This window comes from Podarcis pityusensis (assembly GCF_964106645.2).
Source record: "Podarcis pityusensis genome assembly, chromosome: 10".
In the NCBI taxonomy this organism is placed as follows: Eukaryota; Metazoa; Chordata; class Lepidosauria; order Squamata; family Lacertidae; genus Podarcis; species Podarcis pityusensis.
In genome coordinates, this window is record NC_138035.1 from 33,480,904 (window position 1) to 33,506,398 (window position 25,495).

Genomic DNA, 25,495 nt, shown 5'->3' on the forward strand with positions numbered 1-25,495 from the left:
TAAGCTAATGGAATTATCATAAGCCTGTCAGAAGAACCATTTATAATAATATGGGTTTTTATTATTGACAATCTGTTTTATGTACCCAACCAGACACACAACGGTTTTTAATGCACTAATTTGACTAGGAAGGAAATCTCTCCCACTCACATTTACTAATACTGTAGTCCCATGGGTGATATCCAGCAAAATCATGCCCAGACTATTGAAATAAATGGATTTGAGTAATTGAAGTTAATTTATTTAAGTAGCTCTACTTTGACTGTAGGGCTTGCTGATTGGAAGGTCGGCGGTTCAAATCCCTGTGATGGGGTGAGCTCCCGTTGCTCAGTCCCAGCTCCTGTCAACCTAGCAGTTCAAAAGCACGTCAAATTGCAAGTAGATAAATAGGGACCGCTCCGGTGGGAAGGTAAACTGCGTTTCCGTGCACTGCTCTGGTTTCGCCAGAAGCTGCTTAGTTATGCTGGCCACATGACCCGGAAAAACTGTCTGTGGACAAACGTCGGCTCCCTCAGCCAGTAAAGCGAGATGAGTGCCGCAGGTTCGTGACTGGACTTAACTGTCAGGGGTCCTTTACCTTTACCTTACTCTGAGTGTAATTTGGAAACCACCCATGGAATAACAGAAACATTGCCACCCAACCCCACCCCCACTCAGTCCACCTCTTTCCCGCTTTTCTTCCTAAAGCAACACTAACGTCTCAACAAATGAAACTGATCTGTAGAAAATGTAACTTGAAAAAAGAGACATTGCACATACTTTAGTAAACCAATAAATCTTTAATAAATATATGTTTTGGTTTTTTTTAAAAAAGGAACCACCTGTGGATCTATATTTTCCTATTGAAATGAGTTATCCAGTACTTTACGGGACTGCCATTTGCAGTATGGTATTCTATTTTTCCAATTTTCTCTTTGAATTATTTACAGATACTCACTATGCCACCGTATATTGGCAGAAAACTGAGAAGACCTTCCAGGTTAAGGATGTATTGGATAAGAATGGTGATGCTTATGGCTATTATAATGACACTGTACAGTCTACAGGATGGGGGGTTCTTGAGATCAAAGCGGGCTATGGTAACCAGCCCATAAGCAACGAAGACCTCATGTACGCTGCAGGTTACTTGGAGGGCTATCTCACTGCTTCGTAAGTACCTCTGAAAACTAAATGGAGTCATCTGGTGGGGGCATTACAAGTATACATGTTAGAAGAGAAGAAGAGCCAACTGAGCTCATTGTATATTTATTGTTACCGATCTATATTCCTTTTAATCATAAAACGTGTTTTCAGTGAACAAACATGGAACCATGTAAAGCAATATACATTTGAATCATCTGTAATACACAAATAATAAATAGCTGAGTCACACATCAGGGAACACGAATAGTAAGTTTTAGTAAATGTGTAAAATTTAATATTGAAGATGCTTGCTTAACAGCAGCTGGAAGGGAATTCTACGTATATGGGGGATGTAATCGTTCATTGAGAGAGAGCTACATTGTACTATAATAGCGTTCAGGTTCCTGAAATCTGTCTGTGATCAGCTATAAGTAAAATACACATTATCCACAATTTATTTCTGAATGTGGTTTATGGCATCATATGTATTATTAAACATGGCTGGACAAAGCATCTTAATGTTTACTTATTAGAGGCATCCAAACTTATTAGATGAAATGTGGTATCTTATTCAAAACTTGGGATAAACTGGATATTTGTTTAGTGTTCTGGGCCCATCTTGCCAAAGCCAATTTGGGACTTCATATCAACATTCATTACTGTCAGCATTCATTATGAATGTATCACAACGCATGACGTATGACTTGAGATACATGCTGGACATTTGGCCTAGAAGCAGATGGTCTATTGTTTTTAAAAAATGTGTTTTCATAGTTTGAGCTATAATTTGAGGGATGAGGAACGCCTTTTGAGCTGGGCTGTTCTAGCTCCTGCTGGGTTTCATCAGCGGATTGGGACAAGTTCCAACGAGCTGGGTGTTGCATGGTTAATGGTACTTTTCCTGGAGCGCTTCCAGTTGTGTGCTATAACTCTATACTGAGTGGTGTGTCATTATGCTCTACTGGATGTGTGGGAACTGGGGATAATATGCCAACCTAAATATTATGCTTGTTCCTTCAGAAGTATGAACCAGTGAGAGAGGTTATAGTTGCCTCACCCTCCTACTATGCCAATATCTTTGCTCGCCCATCTTTTCTTCTAGAAGTTGTTGGCCAAAGCTAAAGTCCTGCTTGCTACAAGAAGTGGGTAGGTGGTGGTGCAAGGACCGTGGACTAGCTGAGCAAGGGGTCAGGAGGCATGGAGTGTTCCAGACCTTTGCAAATTTAACAAAACTTTTTTTAAAAAACAACAACAATAAAATAAAATTAACAGCCATCACTTCACAATGTGAATTCAGTAACCATCAGCACATACTTCTTGGGTTAAACATGTAAGTTAATATAAGTTCTCCAAATGTCCATATAGGTATCCACACAAAACTGAGGTCTATATGAAAATAAGTCCAAATGTAGCCAGGACCATGAGGTCCAAGACCATTGTCTAATGGACAGTGGGTATTTGTATTTATAACATTTCCCTCCTCTTTTTTCCCCCCAGACACATGTGTGACCATCTTGCAAACCTGTATACACAGCTGATTAAGAATGTCCTCATCGAGAGAAAAGTTAAAGATTTTATGCGGTATGTTATAAAAAGAAAATACTCTTTTCACAAATAGGAACAAAAGTTGCCTAGAAGTTCCGGTCACCCTGGTGATATTTTCTTGTTTTTACTGAACAAGTTGATTCAGGAAAATATTGTGCCACAATAAATTTCTTAAGTCTTTAAGGTTGCGCAACATTAGTGGATTTTTGTTTGAAACAGACAGTCCTCTAGAAGCATCCTGGGAGATGTTGCAAGAGTTGACAGTGCAAGGTGTCTATAGAGATGCAAGTGAACGCCCTGCACCACCCTGGTTCTTGGGCAAGTAAATTTCCCTGAGAGTATATAATATACGAACTGTTCCCATATAAAATTATAAGTGAAACAAGTTGAAAGGTGACCTGATTTAGTTATCTCTGAACAAAATAACATTTATTAACACAACCTGAGTTTTGTCAGCTGGCTACAATGTTCGTTTACTTGATAAAAGTGTGATCTGAGCTAAGCGTGTTTACTCAGGAGCAAGTGCCAATTGATCCCAGTTGGACTTAAGGCTATTTGGCTTGTGAAAAAACGCACTCTAAAGTCACATTTTCCTCTCTACAGGAAACAAGACAAGTGGACCAGACAACAAATTAAAAAAAACAAGAATGACCCCTTCTGGAGGCATGCCGGGTACATCATTGCCCAGTTGGATGGGCTGTACATGGGAACAGTGGAGTGGGCTAAGCGACAGCAAAAAACAGTAAGACTCAAAAAACCGTAAGGCTTATCACTTGAAGGGGAAAGACAGTTTAGACCGCACAAAAAACCTGAAACGGTGTTTTTACTGCTTTCTTCTTTCTTTACATCAAAGAATCCATTTAGATTGCTGCTATCAAATTGGTGCACAGTATCAGAGTTTAATATTAATTCCAGAAACTCTTGTTTGCAACTCTAGGCCTTTAGGAAACTTGGGTGGGGTGATGAAGGTCTGTCTGCACATGCTCTACCACACACACAGAATGAGAAGTGACACTGCATGCAGCTGCTGTCATTGTAGCCATAATTGTTGTGTGGGCCGGCAGCCCTCTGGGATATCAATGAGGCGGCAGCATTGAGAATTAGCAAGTTGAGAACTGACTGGAGACAAATAGCTTTCACCTTTATTGCCAAGCTCAGCCATTTTATTTCACACTGGGAGAGTAAAGACACGAATAACTAACTGACCTTTCCGTCTTTGTCTAAGCACTGCAAGGAAACATGGAGCCCAGGGTTTATGAAGGCAGGATCAGCAGCATTTAAAATAAATAGCACTTATCCCCTGATGGTTTTGCTTCCAGCTTTCTCTGAAAGTAAGCTACGGAAACAAAGAAGAAATGAAAAAGGTTGAGAATTGTTTCACAACCAGATCTGTGATCCTATTAAGCACCTTGGAAGTAAAAATACAGTTGAAATACATTGACCTTGCTTCTGGATAAAATACATTTTGAACATGTGTATATTATACTAGAAGTTAACACGAATGTGTTGTAACTTTCACATACTGTATTGGCCTGAATATAAGCCTCCCCCCCCCCCCAAATTCTGACTGTGAAAAGTTAAAGTGCTGCTTAAATTCATGAGCTTACGAAAATGGGCTTTTACGATATCACTGCTCAAACAGACATACCGTAAAATGGAACGGGTGTGAGTGCCTAAACGGGTGTGAACGTTCTAAATGATTTCTCACAAATGGTGAGATTGCAGCTGTGTATAAGGGAGGATTCATTTTGGGGATAAGGGCTGTGGTGCAGAAATGAATAGTCCCCAAATATTCTCAAAACTTAGGAGTGTTGATCCATTATTGTTTATCTGTCTCTGTGTGCACACATGTAATACCAAATGTATTAATTAGCATGACTACCACCCTGTGCATGATGTCCTGGGAGTAAGCTGCATTGAACTCTGGTGCTTAATTCTGACTGCATAGGTTCACTTTGTAAAACGCACTGATCTTTAACAAAAGAACTTTAACCTGCTGAAATGCAGCAGTTGGCTTTTAATTAGACATGCAAATAATCTTGCAAAGAAGTGTTCCAATTGAAAGTTCTAGCATGAAGTAGGAACACCATCAGAGTAAAAGAAAAACCTCTGCAGGATTTTTGTCCTCATTCTCTGACTTTGGTCACATCCAGACGAAGTGCATGTTTCAAAAAATTTGCATGGAGGTAATTTTGATGTCAAGCATAGTATTTTACAAGAAACTACAGGATAGAACTGCATCATGGATAACATTATGTGTACACAGATTAAAAAACTGTGAGTGCACAGGAGCCAGAGTACAGTATACAATAATGTATACACAGGACTCATCCCATTCTCTCCCTCATTTAGTCACTTGGAAAATTAACTTAACCCTGTGTGTACCAAAATTAGGAGCAGTTTTTCTTATGATACCAGCTGTAGCAATATTTGGCTAGTGCCACACACTGTTGTGCACAACCTCCCCCACAGAGTTTTTGTGTGTGTTGCATTGATTGAGTCAGTAGTAGTGATGTACATGTCTTTTCTGTGCCTTACTTGTCAATATGGTACTTAAAAGCACTACAGTTCTTAAAGTGGGTCATTCATTCTCCCTCTTCAGCATTTGAGGCACAGCAATCTGAAGAGATGAAATTATACGCAGCACAGAGCAAAATGGGACCCAGAAAGAGAGAATAAAATCAAATCTGTTACAGCAGCTGGTCTGTCTTTGCATATTCTGGATGGCTATGATAGAAGTAGTATATAAACTGTCTTCTACCTGTTCTGGCAGAATTCCATGAGCTGCTTTTGAATCCATTCTCTTTGCCTTCTCACAAAATAAGCTCTGGGCAATAATCACCTATATTTGTTTTTCAAGGATCCATATGCCTATATAAACAAAAGTCTATTCCATCTGTCTCTTTGTTAGGTCAGTTGTTACTGCAGCATCCCATGCTTGCCAGATCCAATAACTCTTTAACTTCTGACACGCAAAACACTCCTTAGTCAAGCAACTTGGTTGGTTAGAGCAGGTGCTGATAACGCCAAGGTTGCAGATTCAATCCCTGTATTATAGGACAGCTGCATATTCCTGCATTGCATGGGGTTGGACTAGATGTTCCTCAGGGTCCCACCCTACTTCACAGTTCTATTATTCTATCTGTTTAAATACCTCACATAACTTTGAGCACCACCTTCAATGCACTGTCAAGCATCCTTTGCTCTGTCATTAGTCTAGATCTTAGGACCAAAACATAACTCTTTGCTGAAGGAATTTCTTTATAGTCACATTTTCCAAAGAAATGAGGGGTTTAAATATTGAATATATTTAGAGAACAATGTATACATAACATACAGTTGCTTTCCTTAATCTCAAAATTTCAGTGTTTAAAGTCGCCGTCTTAAACCCCTTCCTGCAAATATCTTGGCAAATAGTATATTTTGGTAACTAGCTGCATCTAAACTCTTATATTCAAACTTCACATAATTCTCTACCCTTCTTAATCTTAAAGAAGGCTAGGAAAACAATCTTATTCCCTGCTATATTATGAAGAAGCGTACTGAGAGGATAATTTTTTTGAAAACTTTATTGCTACACAGTAATTTTGATTAGGAAACCAACTTCTACCATGTCAAAACTAATTCTACACATATGATACTGAGAAGAAACATACTGACTTGCTGTACATTCTCTTCTGTTTTAGCTGTTGCATAATTTTACATGCTCAGCTTGTATTATTCCACAGTACTAGGAAATCTGCTGTTTTCACAGCTACCAGCTACAGTTTCTTCTGCTGACATGGGTTCCTTGAGCTCCTAATCCCCAGCCCATCAACCATGCTGAAGGAGGGAGGCTTGCCCTGGCTCTGTCATTCACTAGTTGTGCATTTTTTTGAGGGAAGAACCACCTTCCCACTGTCTCCTCCACCAGTCCTATCTAGTAACAGGAAGAACTGCAGAGGGAAGTTTTGTCCTACCACATCTTTCTACATAGGAACAAAGGAAACTGCCTTGTGGCAAGTCAAATACTTGGTTCTTCTAGCTTAGTATTGTCAACATTTGACTCTCTGGGGTGCCATGCAGGAGTCCTTCTTGGCCCAACTTGGAGATGCCAGGGATTAAGTCTGGGACTCCTTTCATGTAAAACATGTGTTCTGCCCCCTCAGCTACATTCTCAGTATAAAGAGAATGGGATACAAAATTGCCATTAATGGACAGCCACCTCTTCTGAGGGAACCGGAACCATGTTCACCATCTACATGGCAGCCATTTTGTTAATCGAGTTCCTCAACGGACCCCTTTTCAAAATTGGCATTGCAGTGGCTGATTTTCAGCTCTTGAGTAAAGAGGCCAACATTGGTGATGTTGCATATCCTTTTGCAGAAAAATGGCAGTTTCACATCTGATCTCTTCAATAAATTTCAGGCCTGGTAATTTGTTAATTTTTGATTTGTACACTAGAACTAAAACTTCATTACTTGTCACTTGACTTACCGTAGTTCTTCAGACTCCCTCCTTGGAAAAAAAAGTCATTCAGGCATGGACAGCTATTACTGTGTTGGGTACCACTATCATGGCAAACTTGAGTCTAAAATTACAAATATCTCATCTCTTTACTTCCAGCCTCTCACTCCCTTCCAAGTCTATTTCCTGAATGCAGTTGGAGATCTGCTTGACCTCATTCCTGCCTTATTCTCCAGTTCAGCAATGACTAATTTAATGACAGGAGACTCTACACAGTACCTATGGGATATGGGCCATTGCTCTGCTCTGATTAAGGTGAGACCAACAACATTCCTGTTTCTATGTTTAGGCCTAAAAGAAAAGATGTAACCAACTGCACCCCAAAATGGAATTTATACTTTGGACCCCATTTTTCTAAGCCTCATGCATGCATAGCATTGCTAATTAAATCTCATACTGTTGGTTTTACAATGCTTTTTAAAAAAATAAATAAAAATTAATTGTCGTTGTCTGTTCTCTCTAAAATAGCCCCACTTTATTCTGGGAGAAAGTTTCAGAAGTGTCCCAGTCAAAAATGTAATCAAGATATTGGATATGCAATAGTTTGAAAGAAAAGTCAAGTCCTAAGAATTCCCTTTCTCAATCAGACCAATATTTGCATAAAATGCATATTTTACTAAAACTGATGTTCACAGAAATGGCAAATACCAAACTAAAATATATTATTGGAGAGAGAATTTTGGATTTATAAATTATTCATATACACCTTGGAAATATACAACAGGTATTCTGATATGGAATCTAAGTAGATGTGCAACATAAGAATTCAAATATAAGTAAATGGAAGGGTTAAGATGCGCCCTACTGACAGTATTTTGACAGGCAATTGAAAAGATTGAACAAAAATATCCGATTCAGGGATATGGATGCTATTTCCTTTTAAAAGAAGAAAAATAATTGGATGAATTGCTAGCAGTACATTGCCGGATTGCAGCTTGTTAGTAGGACTCTAGATCATCAGTAATCAACCTTTCCCAACCCAAGACTCACCTTTAATCTAAGATGATAAATGGGTGAGGAACGGTTGAAGGAGCTGGGCATTTTTAGCCTGGAAAAGAGGAGACTGAGAGGAGATATGATAACCATCTTTCAATATCTCAAGGGCTATCACAAGCTTGTTTTCACCTGCTCTGGAGGGTAGAACCCAAACCAATGGATTCAAGTTATAAGAAAGGAGATTCCAACTAAACATCAAGAAGAGCTTTATGACCTTAAGAGCTGTTTGACAGTGGAATGGACTCCTTTGAGAGGTGGTGGACTCTCCTTCCTTGGAGTTTTTTAAGCAGAGGTTAGATGGCCATCTGCCATCTAGTTGAGATTCCTGCAGAGCAGGGGGTTGGACTAGATGACCCTTAGGCTCCCTTCCAAATCTACAGTTCTAAGATTCTGTGAGTCTATAATGGTGAGTCCTAGGTTGAAAAATGTCAAAGACTACTGATCTATCTGGAGTTCTGCTTACAAGTTGCAATCAGACATGCTGTTTTATTTACCCAGTACAACTCAGCCATGTTGGTTGTGCTTCTGTTGTTGTGATGCATCTGTTCTTGAGTCTACTAGCCAAAGACCAACAAGGTAGATCATTCCTCTGTCCCTCTCTTTCACTTCATGCGTCTGAAGAAGTGGACTTGAATCCACAGAAGCTTATGTCACAATAAATTAGTCTGTCTTTAAGCTGCCACAAGACTCTGTCATTTTGACTGCATGAGACTAACATGGCTATTACTTCTCTTGGCTAGGTCCTCCCTGGATATGAAAATATATTATTTGCTCATTCTAGCTGGTTCACATATGCGGCTACTTTGAGAATCTATAAGCATTGGGACTTTAAAGTTGATGATCCACAAACGAGCTCAGGCCGTGCTTCATTCAGCAGTTACCCAGGTAACTTAGATGTGTGAATGGAACTCTGTGTGAGTTTGTTATGTTTGAATGCAGGAGTCTTGCCTGTATGCTCTAGTTTGCTTCATGGATCACTGCCTTGCCATGGCGAAGGGGCTTGAATAACTCAGAGAAGCTATGAGCTATGCCGTGCAGGGCCACCCAATAGTGGAGAGTTTTGACCAAACGTGATCCACCTGGAGCAGGAACCGGCAAGCCACTCCAGTATCCCTGCCAAGAAAACTCCATGGACAAAGACAAAAGGCATATAAAAGTTATGACGCTGGAAGATGAACCCCTCAGGTCGGAAGGCGTCCAACATGCTACTGAGGAAGAGCGGAGGACAAGTACAAGTAGATTCAGAGCTGATGAAGCGGCTGGGCCAAAGCCGAAAGGACGCTCAGTTGCGGATATGCCTGGAAGCGAAAGGAAAGTCCAATGCTGTAAAGAAAAATATTGCATAGGAACCTGGAATGTAAGAACCATGAACCTTGGTAAGTTGGATGTGGTCAAAAATGAGATGGCAAGAATAAATATTGACATCCTGGGCATCAGTGAACTAAAATGGACGGGAATGGGTGAATTCAGTTCGGATGACCATCATATCTACTACTGTGGGCAAGAATCCCGTAAAAGAAATGGAGTGGCCCTCATGGTCAACAAAAGAGTGGCAAAAGCTGTATTGGGATGCAATCTCAAAAACGATAGAATGATCTCGATACAAATCCAAGGCAGACCTTTTAACATCACAGTAATCCAAGTTTATGCACCAACCACTGGTGCTGAAGAAACTGAAATTGACCAATTCTGTGAAGACTTACAACACCTTATAGAATTGACACCAAAGAAGGATGTTCTTCTCATTATAGGGGATTGGAATGCTAAAGTAGGGAGTCAAGAGATAAAAGGAACAACTGGCAAGTTTGGCCTTGGAGTTGAAAACGAAGCAGGGCAAAGGCTAATAGAGTTCTGCCAAGAGAACAAGCTGGTCATCACAAACACTCTTTTCCAACAACACAAGGGACGACTCTACACATGGACATCACCAGATGGGCAGCATCGAAATCAGATTGATTATATTCTCTGCAGCCAAAGATGGAGAAGCTCTATACAGTAAGCAAAAACAGACCTGGAGCGGACTGTGGCTCAGATCATCAGCTTCTTATAGCAAAATTCAAGCTTAAACTGAAAAAAGTAGGAAAAACCACTGGGCCGGTAAGATACAATCTAAGACAAATCCCTTATGAATGCACAGTGGAAGTGAGGAACAGGTTTAAGGATTTAGATTTGGTGGACAGAGTGCCTGAAGAACTATGGATGGAGGCTCGCAACATTATACAGGAGGCAGCAACGAAAATCATCCCAATGAAAAGGAAATGCAAGAAAGCAAAGTGGCTGTCCAACGAGGCCTTACAAATAGCGGAGGAGAGAAGGCAAGCAAAATGCGAGGGAGATAGTGAAAGATACAGGAAATTGAATGCAGATTTCCAAAAAATAGCAAGGAGAGACAAGAAGGCCTTCTTAAACGAGCAATGCAAAGAAATAGAGGAAAACAACAGAATGGGAAGAACCAGAGATCTGTTCAAGAAAATTGGAGATATGAAAGGGACATTTCGTACAAAGATTACCATAATAAAGGACAAAAGTGGTAAGGACCTAACAGAAGCAGAAGACATCAAGAAGAGGTGGCAAGAATACACAGAGGAATTATACCAGAAAGATATGGATGGCTCGTACACCCCAGGTAGTGTGGTTGCTGACCTTGAGCCAGACATCCTGGAGAGTGAAGTCAAATGGGCCTTAGAAAGCACTGCAAATAACAAGGCCAGTGGAAGTGATGGTATTCCAGCTGAACTACTTAAAATTTTAAAAGATGATGCTGTTAAGGTGCTACACTCAATATGCCAGCAAGTTTGGAAAACTCAGCAGTGGCCAGAGGATTGGAGAAGATCAGTCTACATCCCAATCCCAAAGAAGGGCAGTGCCAAAGAATGCTCCAACTACCGCACAATTGCACTCATTTCACACGCTAGCAAGGTTATGCTTAAAATTCTACAAGGAAGGCTCAAGCAGTATATGGACCGAGAACTCCCAGAAGTGCAAGCTGGATTTAGAAGAGGCAGAGGAACCAGAGACCAAATTGCAAACATGCGCTGGATTATGGAGAAAGCTAGAGAGTTCCAGAAAGACATCTACTTTTGCTTCATTGACTATGCAAAAGCCTTTGACTGTGTCGACCACAGCAAACTATGGCAAGTTCTTAAAGAAATGGGAGTGCCTGATCACCTCATCTGTCTCCTGAGAAATCTCTATGTGGGACAAGAAGCTACAGTTAGAACTGGATATGGAAAAACTGACTGGTTCAAAATTGGGAAAGGAGTACAGCAAGGCTGTATATTGTCTCCCTGCTTATTTAACTTATATGCAGAATTCATCATGCGAAAGGCTGGGCTGGATGAATCCCAAGCCGGAATTAAGATTGCCGGAAGAAATATCAACAACCTCAGATATGCAGATGACACAACCTTGATGGCAGAAAGTGAGGAGGAATTAAAGAACCTTTTAATGAGGGTGAAAGAGGAGAGTGCAAAATATGGTCTGAAGCTCAACATCAAAAAAACGAAGATCATGGCCACTGGGCCCATCACCTCCTGGCAAATAGAAGGGGAAGAAATGGAGGCAGTGAGAGATTTTACTTTCTTGGGCTCCATGATCACTGCAGATGGTGACAGCAGTCACGAAATTAAAAGACGCCTGCTCCTTGGGAGACAGGCGATGGCAAACCTAGACAGCATCTTAAAAAGCAGAGACATCACCTTGCCAACAAAGGTCCGTATAGTTAAAGCCATGGTTTTCCCAGTAGTGATGTATGGAAGTGAGAGCTGGACCATAAAGAAGGCTGATCGCCGAAGAATTGATGCTTTTGAATTATGGTGCTGGAGGAGACTCTTGAGAGTCCCATGGACTGCAAGAAGATCAAACGCATCCATTCTTAAGGAAATTAGCCCTGAGTGCTCACTGGAAGGACAGATCGTGAAGCTGAGGCTCCAATACTTTGGCCACCTCATGAGAAGAGAAGACTCCCTGGAAAAGACCCTGATGTTGGGAAAGATTGAGGGCACAAGCAGAAGGGGATGGCAGAGGACGAGATGGTTGGACAGTGTTCTCGAAGCTACGAACATGAGTCTGACCAAACTGCGGGAGGCAGTGGAAGACAGGAGTGCCTGGCGTGCTCTGGTCCATGGGGTCACGAAGAGTCGGACACGACTAAACGACTAAACAACAACAACAACAGGAACTTGAATTCAAAGGCAGATAGGGCAACAAAGGCTTTATAATCCAAATAAACCTGCAGATTAATACATAGCAAAGCTTGCTGTATGGTTAGACAAATTGGATATGGATTTGGGCTGGTAAGGAGGTTGTGCTTCTTCAGTGGACTAAATCCAAAACTTTATTGCTTAGCCAAAGGTCATCACTCATAAAATAGCACAATAAAAATGGGAAGACCATTCAAAATTTGATTAATACAAACTAATAGCATGACTACCAGCTGATGTAACCTCCCTCATTCTCACTGAACCAGTACCATTGAGTTTGCCCTAAGGAGACTCACATCCCTGTGTATGTGATCTTGGCACCAGCCCAGTGATACTGGATATCATGAGCCTGCTTTTCAAGCCTGCCACACAAGCTTCAACCACAAACCATTACAAACCACCCAAGTGCCTAGTAGTGTTTTTGTACTGTTCACCTAATGAGAACACCGCATCCTCCAGTCAAAATATTTCAAGATGCCTCTAGCTGGCCTTGAATTAATTCCAGTTAGTGCGTGTAGGAAAAGGTAGATGGAATAAGTTTCCTTCTTAAAGCTATGCCCCAAACTTTTAACAGCATGTTTTTAACTGGCTTTTTTACCTGCTGTTGTCTTTTTGGTGCCAGGCAGATACTTTATTTTTTATTTTTAACTGCAGTTGTAATCCTGTCAACTGCTTTATACTGCTTTTATAATTTTGTAGCTTTTAGTTTATGTTTTTTATATATATTTGTACTGTAATCTTTTTATAAACCACCCTGGGAATATGGTTGAAAGGCAGTATAAAAGGTAGTATTAATAAACAAATACCTTCCATCCTATGTTTGTGCAAGCAGAAGGCAGCTTAAAAAGTCAGTCACTCCTTCCCTGCCTCCAAGGGTGGTTGGAAACCTTTTGAACAGTGTGGGCAACAGTGTGCTAGGGACCTGCAGAGCACAGCATGGGGAACCGCTGGTACAAAATTCCTCTGCTCAGTTAGCAATCACATGGGACGGGGGCAAAACACCTCTCCAAACTTTGTGAGGGAGAAACTTTGTGAGTGCAAGATTTTGCATGTGCTGAGTATAAGGGTTTGATTGTTAAGTGTGCCTGCTTTTAACAACAGTGCAATATTGTATATTCATGATTGTGTGCAAGAGAAGAAACATGGGTATAGGAAGAGAGATGTTAAGAAAAGGAAGAGGTCCAGAGAGGTGGCATGGGATCCCTGTGTGAATGTGCCACTGGTCTTATTATTTTATTTATTTATTGCATCTATACCCCACCTTCCCTTCCAAGGAGCTCGAGGCGGCACACGTGGTTCTTCCCTCCTCAATTAATCTCCACAACAGCCCTGTGAGGTAGGTTAGGCTGAGAGGCAATGATGAGCCCAAGGTTGCCCAGTGAATTTCATGGCTGAGTGGGAATTCAAATCCTGGTTTCCCAGGTCCTGGTCTGACACTCTAACCACTACACAACACTTGGCACTTGTAGAAGATTTCTGTTTACTTGCTGTGGTGAGAATGGATGAATGCTGCTGTATACATTTATATGCACAAAATTTAAAACAACTTGCCTGGAAATACTTTGTGCAGTGCTTGTAGTAGCCATGCTGTAGCCTTCCCACGTGCTGCTGCCTTTCTACCTGTGCAACATCCCACAATGGAGCATGCTTTTATTTTATTTTTTATTGCAATAGGGACTGTATTTTATTATATTTTATGCTTGTACCATTTTCAGCACAGTCACTCCTGTTTCTGATCATGTCTGGCCCTTTGGGGGAACTGCTTGAAACACTAACATCACCTCTCATTAATAAGGCTGTGGTGAATGAGGCTGCAAGGCCCCAGTGTTCTCTACAAGGTTTGCTGAGTAGCTACATGGCTTGGATCCAGAAGATGCAATCAGAAACACTTTTGTTTGCATTGATAGAATTATGGGGCTCATTCAAGGATCCTTGAGAGTGAGAGATAGGGAGACTGGATTACAGATGAAGTAGATAAACTGTGTCAAGAGGCAATTTCAATTACATCAAATTCTCATAAGCCCATGCAAATAGAGAAACACAATGCTGACTAGGCAGAACTTCAGAGAGCCGCCGGTGCTTGTAGTTTTCATTTTCAAGTACTTTTCCTTAGGGATGCTGATTTCCCCCTGCTATTTTCCAGGGCACATACCTGTTACAGAATCACAACCTACAAAATTAGTTCTAATGGCTGTGTACATGTCTCTGTGTGATACCTTTTAGAAACTTATGTGGAACCAGTGAATGTGAACACCTAGGAAATTGTCATGTCTGTGGTTTTTAGATGTCTCTGTAAGAGAGTTATAAGCTCATGTCACATAAACAGCCCATTGTGAAGCTCATAATGGAACTGAATTGTGACTTTGATGTTGTTCATTTAACTTAAACAAAGCATTCATTTCATCTTTCTTTAATACTGTATTTTATAAAATATTATTCAGTCCTCCATGGACTACAGAGGTTTCATCCAATGTCAGGGGATTCTCTGGTAAATGGCTGGGTGGTTGTGGTGTAAGTCAGTCTGGTCAATTTTATTTTATATAGCCAAAGGCCTTTACAATGGACAGCAGAGAATAAAAGGAAAACTTTCTTCTAAAATCATACAATGTAGCCTGTAGGAGTTTACAACATAAAAAGAAATTGACTACATTAAAATTTTAAATTGGAGTGCATTCACATAGCTGGAACGGAGCTTCTTGGCTGCCAGTGCAAATTTGGCTCCCTGGTGTGTAAATATATAGATGTTTATCTGCTAGGAATTCAACTGTCACTTCCTGTGTGGATCGACCTGGAAGCCAATTAAGAATTGGCAGTATAGTTTCCTCTGGGCATTGTGTGCAGGGGGCAAATCAGAAGATAGTGTGTGATGTCCTCTACCTGATTGCATCCATATATACATTTCAATCCATATGGGGAATTATTTTCTAAATATGTTGAGGGCATCTGTTGGAATCTTAGTTCTTCAAAGGCCCTATGTAGCTGTGGGAAGGTCAGAGTCTCACGGTGATGGGGCCTTAATTGATTGGTCATAATTTAGGAGGATTTCTGGGCTCCTAATCACTTAAAAATAGGAGCAACAAAATGACTAAATTAGACTGCAGAAATGAAGGCAGGTGGGCAAGCCAGGGATGGATTTTTGTGTGGAAGGCCTGTGAGCTCTGTTATTCCCTGTGTTCAGCTGTTCAGAGGCATTGGTTCCTTTCATTCTTAGCTCCAGACAGCGGATCTTGGAGTTCCACTAAAATATGAAATAGATCCTGCAGAACTGACACCTCCCCTCCCCTGTTATACATCTATGGACTGCGCTCAGGAAAGGTGGCTTATAAATTAAATTTACAAAAATCATCCCAGTCAACGGACTGCTTCGCTAAGCCTCATAACAGTGTGTTATTATGTCCATTGATTGACAAGAAGATATTGTGAACTGACTGCCTAGTATTTGACCATAGTCCATTATTGCCAAATATTCCATGAATTCAGGAATGTCTGACTGTATAGGTGGCAGTTCCCCATTTAAAATTGTTTATAAGGGTGTCCTTTCTTAGCAAGGCTGGAGTGCGGACTGCTTGTCCCCTAGCCTTGCAGCAGTCAGAGACAAATCCGGGAGCCCAGCAAAATTTGTTGGAGAAGCCCCAGAATAAACCTTGTGAAGCATTCATTTATGGATAACAAACCATCTCCTTTTATTTTATATTCAGGTTTTTTGGTATCCCTAGATGACTTTTACATACTTGGCAATGGCTTGATCATGTTGCAGACCACAAACAGCGTATACAACCATTCTCTTCTCAAACAAGTGGTACCTGAGAGTCTCTTTGCATGGCAGAGAGTCCGCATTGCCAACATGATGGCCCACTGCGGAAAGTCCTGGGCACAAGCCTTCGAAAGGGAGAATTCTGGTTGGTATATTTGAAGTGAATCTCTTTGTGTACGATTCTCTCAGTCCTCTTGCCCCAAAAGTTAAAAGTTTAACTGTCTCCTCACTGACTTTAGGTACTTATAACAACCAGTACATGATACTGAATACAAACAGGGTCAAACTGCAAGAGAGTCTTGGTGAAGGAACCCTCTATGTCGTTGAACAGATCCCAAAACTTGTGGAATATTCTGATCAGACAAGTATTCTCCGTAAAGGTAAAAGCTTGAATAGGAGTTCTGGAGTTTGGGTTTGGTTTTTTTTTTAAAAAAAGTCTCTGCTGAAAGTTATCACTTTTGCTTAACTAGGGAGAATTAGAAAATAGTCTAGGAGAAATTTGCAACACACCAGTAATTCCAGATTTGTATTTGTGCAAAAAGGGTGTGTCTGTAGTAATGTAATGTTTGCAGGTGACTCTAGCACGCAGCAGCGTAAATGATAATAGATGGTGCTCAAAAGATTCCACTGTTTTTTGGTAAATGCTGAGATTCTTTGGTATTTCAGCCTCTCCAAGTGAAATTTGCTTTTACAACTGTTACATCCCTTCCAATGTAAGTTCTGTCCCATTCATTTATTTCCTTGTGAGTGACAGCAAGCTCTAGAAAGAGGGTTGTGTTTCTTGCAGTTCAGCTTTCAAATTCAAAACTTTGGGAACTTTCAAGCAGTGTCCAAAACCTCTTCTCCAATGCCCCTTACCCTTTCGTGTCTACTTTTACAGGATACTGGCCTTCTTACAACGTCCCTTTTCATGAAAATATCTACAATCTGAGCGGATATACAGAGTATGTTGAAAAATACGGCCTAGACTTCTCTTATGAGATGGCTCCCAGAGCAAAAATCTTCCGACGGGACCAAGGGAAAGTGACTGACATGGAGACCATGAAGCACATAATGAGATACAACAGTATGACATTTTTAATTATCCTTTAACATATGGCCAGGGAACCTTTTTTCTGCCTAGGATGACATTTCCTCTGGTGTAATTATTGAGGTCCAAATGCTAGCAACGGGGCAGGGCAGAAGCTGATGGTGGATGGGGCCATCCCAGTTTTTTATCTCTCTTTCTGCCATAGCCTGCTGTCTGTCCTTGCCACCCATTTCTTTACTCTTCCTTGCCATCCAGTGGGAGGGAGGGATCACTCTTGTCAGAGGTGTGATATGATCACTTCTAGAGCCAGTGTGGTGTAGTGGTTAAGAACGGTAGTCTCGTAATCTGGGGAACTGGGTTCGCGTCTCCGCTCCTCCACATGCAGCTGCTGGGTGACCTTGGGCCAGCCACACTTCTCTGAAGTCTCTCAGCCCCACTCACCTCACAGAGTGTTTGTTGTGGGGGAGGAAGGGAAAGGAGAATGTTAGCCGCTTTGAGACTCCTGAAGGGGAGTGAAAGGCGGGATATCAAATCCAAACTCTTCTTCTTCTTCTTCTTCTTCTTCTTCTTCTTCTTCTTCTTCTTCACTTGCAGAGGGCTTCTGAATCTAGGCTGATGGCGCAGGTTGTCCACCCCTATTTTACAAACATTTCCCCTCCCATCTCCACAACGTGAAAAGGCTCATTGCAAGGAATTAGCACTGCCATCATCTGTATGCTTGCTAGCCTTTTCAGGCAACTCAGAAAAAAATCATAAGAGTTTTCCTTTGCTGTTTTGGTTTCTGAACCGAACTGGGACAAGGAAAGAAAGTTGTTGAACTTTAACTACCTGGATACAGTTTTGAGGTGGGAGCCCAAATCTAACAAAATATTAGTCCCCCCCCAAAAGAAGTTCTCAGATCTTTAGGTTTAGTCCCTTACATTTCTGTTTATTCAGCATCCATTGTGATTTGCTTGCAGAAAGTTTACGCAGAGGTTAGATTATACCTATTCAGTCTGATTTGTTTGAGGGTGTTTACATGTCTTCTCATTAAACACTTTTTCATTCCACAGTTTTCAAAGCATTTCTGTGTCCAAAACTTTAAAAAGCCTGAGGTGGTGGTGTTTTTAAGTAGATTTTTTGCTAGGGTGACAAAGCACTTTTCGTCCACTTTAAATGTGCAGACTGGAAGTTTTGGTATGCAATCAAATCACATTCCCACAAAATACTGACAGTCTGGAGAGCTTCATTAATGTGTGACCCCGAAATTTTGGATCCCCTCCAAACTGATGCCAAGTCTGGCAGTCCCCACAGTGTTGTCAAAATACCTCCCAGTGTGAATGAGACTCAAGTTGAACTGTGGTTAAAAGCCTGTCTGTAAATATCTAACTCTGTGAGCAGTCAGGGCCGTTTGAATTCTGCACTGTAACCCCTGAGGCATTTGACATCTAGCACAGAATGGCTGAAGCATTTGTTTTCAATGCAAGGGTATGAATCACCATTGCCTTTGCGCTCCTTTTAGCCCTGTGATCAGCCCAGGCTTAGCCATGAACCTCACTGAGTGATCTTGGGCTTCTCTCTCTCTCTCTCTCTCTCTCTCTCTCTCTTTCTCACCTACCTTATAGGACTGCTGTGAGAATAAAAGCCGGAGAGGGCCTAAACTCTTTGAGGTCAGGCGGGAGGATACGCTTGTAAATTAACAAATACAGTGGTACCTCGGGTTACAGAAGCTCCATGTTACAGATGCTTCAGGTTACAGACTCCGCTAACCCAGAAATAGTACCTCGGTTTAAGAACTTTGCTTCAGGATGAGAACAGAAATTGCGCAGCGGCGGCCCCATTATCTAAAGTGGTACCTCAGGTTAAGAACAGTTTCAGGTTAAGAATGGACCTCCAGAATGAATTAAGTTCTTAACCCGAGGTACCACTGGACAGAGAAATGTAGTGGGTCCTCATGGCTATGAACACTTGCTTAAATCCTCATTCTCTGGTTCCTTTGTTTTCTAGACTACACAAAAGATCCCTATACAAGGCACAATCCCTGTAATACCATTTGCTGCAGGGGAGACCTGAACCCTGAGTCTCCAATGCCAGCTGGCTGCTATGACTCCAAGGTAACGACTCCCAGAAGAACCGGCCTGTTCTAGATGCTTGTGGGGAGGGTGGATTCATTCATTCATTCATCCATTCATTCTTTCTCTCTCTCTCTCTCTCTCACACACACACACACACTTCCTCCTCTGTTATGTCATTATATGCAGCCCAAAGGTAAGGACAGTGACAGATTTATATGTGGGCTGGGCGGCTGCAGGCCAGGGCCTCATAATCTAGGTGAGCCTCAGCCTCTTGCCAAAAAAAATTAGAAAACAGATACCTAGGCTCAGTTGCTTGGTAACATTCAACCTGTGACATATGAGTCTATGACTCTGTAACAGTTACACAAGTGCATATTTAGTATGTTTAGTAAAGTTTGTGGAGGCTTTAAAGCTTCTCATAGAGTTATATGATAAATAAGTAGTGCTCTACTTTCATTGAGTAGTAGAGAAAGAAGAGAATGAGGTTTTGTTTCTCATGATCAGATTCTATTAAGTTTTGGGCTCCCAAGGTCTCCTAGCCCAGAGTTGCTTTAATCCGGCCCTGGGTAAGAATGCAGCCTGCCCTTTCCCACTGGATCTTGTGGTATTTTACGGTATTTTAAAAACTGCTCTTTTTGTGCAGAACTCTTCATGCACAAAATAGTTATATTAAAAAATAAGATTTGCCCTTCTTTTCATTGTAAGCCGCCTCGAGGCTTTGGAAGGGAGACAAATAAATTGAGATAAATAAATTATCAGGTGCAACGGAAGCCGAGCAAAATGGAGAAGGAAAGAGGTTAGATAAGTTTTGGAGCAGTAGTGTGCTGGTGTTGAGAGAGAGAGAGAGAGAGAGAGAGAGAGAGAGAGAGAGAGAGAGAAGCTCTGTGGCTTTTTTTGAGGGGGGGTGATACTGCCCCCTTTCCTTTTACAATGAAGTATTCTCCTATGATCCTTCACAGGTATCAGACCTCTCTATGGCTATGAACTTTGCAGCCTATGCCATTAATGGACCAACTGTGGAAGAGGACCTGCCTGTGTTCAGCTGGACGCGTTTCAACAAAACAAAGCACCAGGGCTTGCCAGATTCATATAACTTTGATTTTGTCATTATGAAGCCAGTGTTGTGAAATAAGCATCAGAAGCTTTAACATCTAGGGAGGGGGAAATAAGTTTTTTTAAAAAAAAATCTACGCTTTTACTGCCATACCAAATAAACTGGCCTGTGCCCACCTGGGATTCTGCCTCATGGTTTCCAAACTAGCATTTAGTGAGATGGATGTAGGCCAAGATGCCGTGCAATGACATCACCTGCCTGCAACAAAATGAAAGTGCAGCAGAAAATGGGATGCAGACTACTCCAAAGCAAGTAACTTCACTGCATTTGCAGCTGTTTACTGATCTCTACAGTAGGGAAGGTAGTTGCTATCTTGCAGGAAGGGCTTTCAGTTCTTAATATTACACATAACAGGTTCAAGTTCAGATCAGACTGGCCTGATCTGGTTCCCAGAATAAGTTTTACGTGCCTGGTTACTGTGGGACCCAGATGAAAGATTCAAGAGTGGCCCTGCTGTTAGGCAGAATGAGGTTGCCACCTCAAGCAGCAGATGCTGGGGAGCACGAGAGCAGCAGTGACGTACAGGAGAACATTGTCGTCTTGCCACGTGCCCAAACTAATAAGGCTCCGTTTACAAAACCTTAATTTAATCCAAGTTGCAAATTTCAGCTTTTCTTAATGTAGAATTTCGTATGTGTGTTTTGGGGTATTTAAAGCCACTGACCAAGGAAATGGCTGCAAGAATAATGCTCCTTCTCTTTCAGTGGAATACAAATCAAGCCTGTTTTCTGTATCTTCAACATAGTCATGCAACAAGCAAGAAAAGTTGTGTTGCAGCTGTCGAGGTAACATTGGGCATACACGGAACGTACTGGAACTGTTTGCTTCTCCACACCCCTAATACAGAGACAGCTGTGCGAGGAGAGGAATACCACCCACAGGTCAGCTTTCAGGATGCTGGATTTTGGCAACTTGTCCAGAGCATGACAATCACAAAGCTTCCCAGCCAATTTCACCCCTTTACACAACCTAGCTTGAAAAAGGATCTCACTACACAGTTGCTCTGAAAGCAAGTGTCTGATAGGCACAGGGAGATTGCTTGAACCTACCCTATGTTTTCTACACAGTTATGTACTTTCAGCTGTGCTGGGCTCCTGGCTTTGTATAGCATCTCTGAAAAGCTACACTTGGTTCCATGCCAGAACAATACTTACGGAGAAGCGGTAAAATATGGTTTCTGGTGTAATTAGAAGACTCCTTTGGGTACACAGCTGGATGTACCTGCCTCTCGCCGCTCTGATTTCGCTTTGTGTTCTTGACTATAGTAATCACTCCTCAACACAGAACAGGAATTATCTTTTTGACATTTGGCAGCTTAAATTGCACAGACGCGTTGTGACTGAGCACCTGCGGCTCTTGCTGAACGATTTTATTTGAACTAAGGCAAAGGAGAGAATATCTTCACACAAATTTCAAACATTTGAAACATTCAAACAGTCTTTCCTTCCAGTGAAGTTCCAGATCTTCAAAATCCCCTGCAGGTTGGAACCTGAACAAAAAGACCAGCAGGCACCAGGTAGGACAGCAGAGTTTTCATGCTCTGCTTTGATTGGCTCTTGCATTCTCTATAGAAGCCACTAGGTGGCAGCAGAATCTCATGTGTGCTACAGTCTGAAGATAGCCAAGCAAATTTATGGCAGCCCTAACACAAATCTCAAGACCTCTAGTCCTCCCGTGATATATAAACTAATAAATTAGTTTTAATTCAGTAAATTTGAATATTATTTTTCCTCTATTCAGATGGAAAAACAAAGTCTCTTTATTCCTTAAAACGGGTCTGGACTTTTTATTAGATAGATATAAATTTATTATTGTGCCTTAATTAACTTGATACTTTCTACAGTGATGGTACAACAGACTAACCCAGCTACCCTTCTGGACATTATCACAGATGTAATGAGACTTCAATATTAGGTAAAATACATACCCTAGAAGTGGAACATATATCTGTTGTTGATATATACTGCAATCTTGCACAATATTAAATTGCAGCTTCCAACTATATTTCGATTAGAACTGCCTTAAGCATTTTCTCTCCCCTGCGCTCCTTTCCTGTTCCCCACCGCTTCAACCACCAGCTAGCAACCGACCATACTCAACTCCTATTGGTCTGTTTTGGGATCCTCCGCCATTGGGGTTTTGTTTGTGTTTCTGCAAACATTGGGATTCCCCCCCGGCCTCTTGCATGGAGGAAAAATGTGGTTTTGGCTAAATAAGGTCAACAGAGAATGAGGAAAGTATTGCTTTCAGAACTTCCTATTGCCAAGAGATTTATTTTGCACATTAGGCCCATCTTCTTTACGTCATCTGTGGCGTCTCTAGGCATACATTCAGAACAAGAGGGCTTGAACTCCACCCAGACACTGCCCCCATGGGAGGAACTGTGGTTGGGGTGACGGCTGCTCTTCCAGACATCACAGCTGCATTTAACACAGCCTGTCTTGTCTGCCTGCTTGGCATCCCCCTTTCCTTTCTATTTGTCTCACTTTGCTTCTTCCTCTCCAAGTATGGTCTATGTAGGGTCTTATAAAAGAGGAGGAAACATGAAGCCAACACAAAACCTAGTAAAATAAAGACACTTGTGCAAAAAGTTTCTTGTCACATTCCTCACCTAGCTCAGCACTTGTCTACACTGTCAATAGCAGCCGGAAGCTCTCCAAGATTTCAGATCCAGGTCTCTCCTGGGATTGAAGCTACAACCTTTTGCAGGCAAATGAGTATCTAGTGACCCTGAAGGGCGAAGTAGCCCGTAGTGTAAATTGTCAACGATGCCTCGTTTATCTAAGCATCAGACAAGAAGCCAGCGACATTCAAATGATTTGAAGTCCTCTGTCATTTGTTAGGCAAGCAAGTTGCTAAACAGGTAGACTTTTCAGCCTTTGAACCTCTCAAATGATAGGTTGGGTTTTCCTTCACTACATTGGCAGCACATGACAAGGTAGACATCACAGGAATTATCTGTTTCATTTGTATCTGACTTTCCCTCCAATGTGCTGTAGGTGGTTCTTTCTCCTTGTTGCATACCCTCACAACACCCCTGTGAGGTAGGTTAGACTGAGACAGGACCACCAGCTCAAAGTTACCCAGCTTGCTTCAACACAGCTTTCATCCTTTAAGCCCACGTGCTACTTAAGGGGTCCCTGCAAAGGCTGCAGGATAGTGATGAGCTCACAACCCGATAATGGGACTCTGGGTTACATAATTTTCAAACACTTACTTATTCATTAATTGCATTTATATCCCACCATTTTCTACAAGGAGATCAAGGAAGAGTTCCTGCTTCTCCCCACTAGGTATTGCTAGCCAATTTGGCCCCAAGTGACTTAAATAGTTTACTGCATTTTATACCTTACAGGTGTCGCTTAAAAGCAATACAATAAAACAACAACAAAATAGCAATAATAGGCAGCACCTACAAATTTATCCCCTAGTATAGGGGATCCAAAGACTACTATGATTGTCTTTTCTTCTGCTGTCTCACAAGGGATTGGTGTGTTCCTCAACAAATAAAGCAACAAGTAGGCGAAGCCAGGGGAAGGGAACCCCAGCCCAGAGGCCACCCTCCAGCCAATCAAGACTTTCTCACGCATCCTTTTTTCTTCACATTCTCTCTTCTCCTGTTCTGCCCCTTGCTTGAGGGCTTTTGCCAGTATGGAATGTGTCTTTGAACTATGACAATACCTCTTGCTTGACTGAATGCAATGGCGTCTGGTGATTATTGGGACTTGTAGGACAGAAGGCAGGGAGCCTAATAATAGGTGGCGCCAGAGCCAACTAATTCAGGTTTTGTCGTAATTCCTGCTGAGTTCTGCAAGAGTCAATACTGAGTTGAAAGAGGAAGAGGAAGCTATCTTCTCCTGGTCTGGGAGCAAGAAGGCAGGCAGATGGGGGCTGACTGAAGGCAGGCTGAGGTTGGTGGGGTAGGGCCCCATTTGCTGTAATGGACCAACATACACTGTCTGAATCTATATGCAGCTGGAGATGGGAGAAACCTCTAGCTTTTTCATAGACAGACTAGTCTATGCATACTGAAAGCCTGCCCTTCCCCCTGCCCAAAGAAATCCTGGCTGTACTCCATACTCGCCACTCTATTCTGCCTTGGTCAGACCCCACCTAGAGTCGTCTGCAGTTCTGGGTGCAACAATTCAAGAAGGACATTGACAAGCTGGAATGTGTGCAGAGGAGGGCAACAAATATGATCAAGGATATGCAAACCAATCCAACAGTTGAGGGAGTTGGGTATATTCAGCCTAGAAAAGTGGGGACTGAGAGGGAGATTTGATAGTCATTTTCAAATATCTAAAGGGCTGTCACGTGGAAGATGGAACAAGCTTGTTTTCTTCTGCGCCGGAGACTGGGACCCAAAGCAATGACTTCATATTACAAGAAATTCCAACTAAATATCAAGAAGAACTTTCTCACGGTAAGAGCTGCTCAAGAGTGGAATGGTCTCCCTCAGAAGGTTGTTTGATGGCCATCTGTCATGGATCCTTTTGCTAAGATACCTGCATTGCAGGGTGTTGGACTCAGTAACCCTCAATAATCCTGGAAGCCCCTTCCAGCTCTACAATTCTACAATTCTATTATTCATCCTATATGGACAAAGAACACATCCTAAAAAACTGCCAAGCATTTCTTTACAGCTAGACATTGCAGAGGACTGGTGAAGAGAGCTGTCTTTCAGGATACTTTGTCTAAACCCTGATGAGCTTGTAAAGGAAACTCTAGTTTCCCGCAAGGCATCTTGAAAAACGCAACACTACGCCTGAAAGGATATCCATAATATCCATGTGAATCAAGTTCATTTTGTGGTATAATTTTAAATGAGTTCATTTTCATGTTCATTTCTGCAGGAGGCCTGGCCTGTTTTCATTAAAAACCAAAACCAAAAGCTAAGTCAATTGGAAAAGTATAAAGACCACTAGGAAGCAAAATGCTGAGGTGATGTTCTAAGGCTTATTAGGCAGATATGGAGGCATAGTTGTTGATATCACATAAGCAACTGTTGCCAAGTAATCAGAAAAAAGGGATGTGAAACATTTCCTATATTTTTGCTGGAGATTAGCATAACACAAGCAGCTTGCCAATCAGTATGGAGAATACTGAACTAGATGGGCCAATGGCCTGACTTGATATGAGTCCTACTTGTACAATCTTCTTCCCTGGAATCGA

At 41.7% G+C, this 25,495-nt stretch overlaps 1 protein-coding gene across 3 annotated transcripts in view; it reads left to right on the forward strand.

Moving 5' to 3' along the window:
• Nucleotides 1-20,445, forward strand: part of PLBD1 (phospholipase B domain containing 1) — a 29,385-nt gene extending 8,940 nt beyond the window's left edge. For all 3 annotated transcript variants that reach the window (XM_080971247.1, XM_080971246.1, XM_080971245.1), the window contains exons 2-11: nt 930-1,149; nt 2,620-2,703; nt 3,271-3,409; nt 7,273-7,428; nt 8,910-9,054; nt 16,070-16,270; nt 16,365-16,505; nt 17,006-17,191; nt 19,142-19,248; nt 20,169-20,445. In XM_080971247.1, the coding sequence (XP_080827373.1) occupies nt 930-1,149; nt 2,620-2,703; nt 3,271-3,409; nt 7,273-7,428; nt 8,910-9,054; nt 16,070-16,270; nt 16,365-16,505; nt 17,006-17,191; nt 19,142-19,248; nt 20,169-20,336 (1,547 nt within the window). In that variant the 3' untranslated portion in view covers nt 20,337-20,445. The remainder of the gene's footprint in view (nt 1-929; nt 1,150-2,619; nt 2,704-3,270; nt 3,410-7,272; nt 7,429-8,909; nt 9,055-16,069; nt 16,271-16,364; nt 16,506-17,005; nt 17,192-19,141; nt 19,249-20,168) is intronic.
• The last annotated feature ends 5,050 nt before the right edge of the window (nt 20,446-25,495 follow it).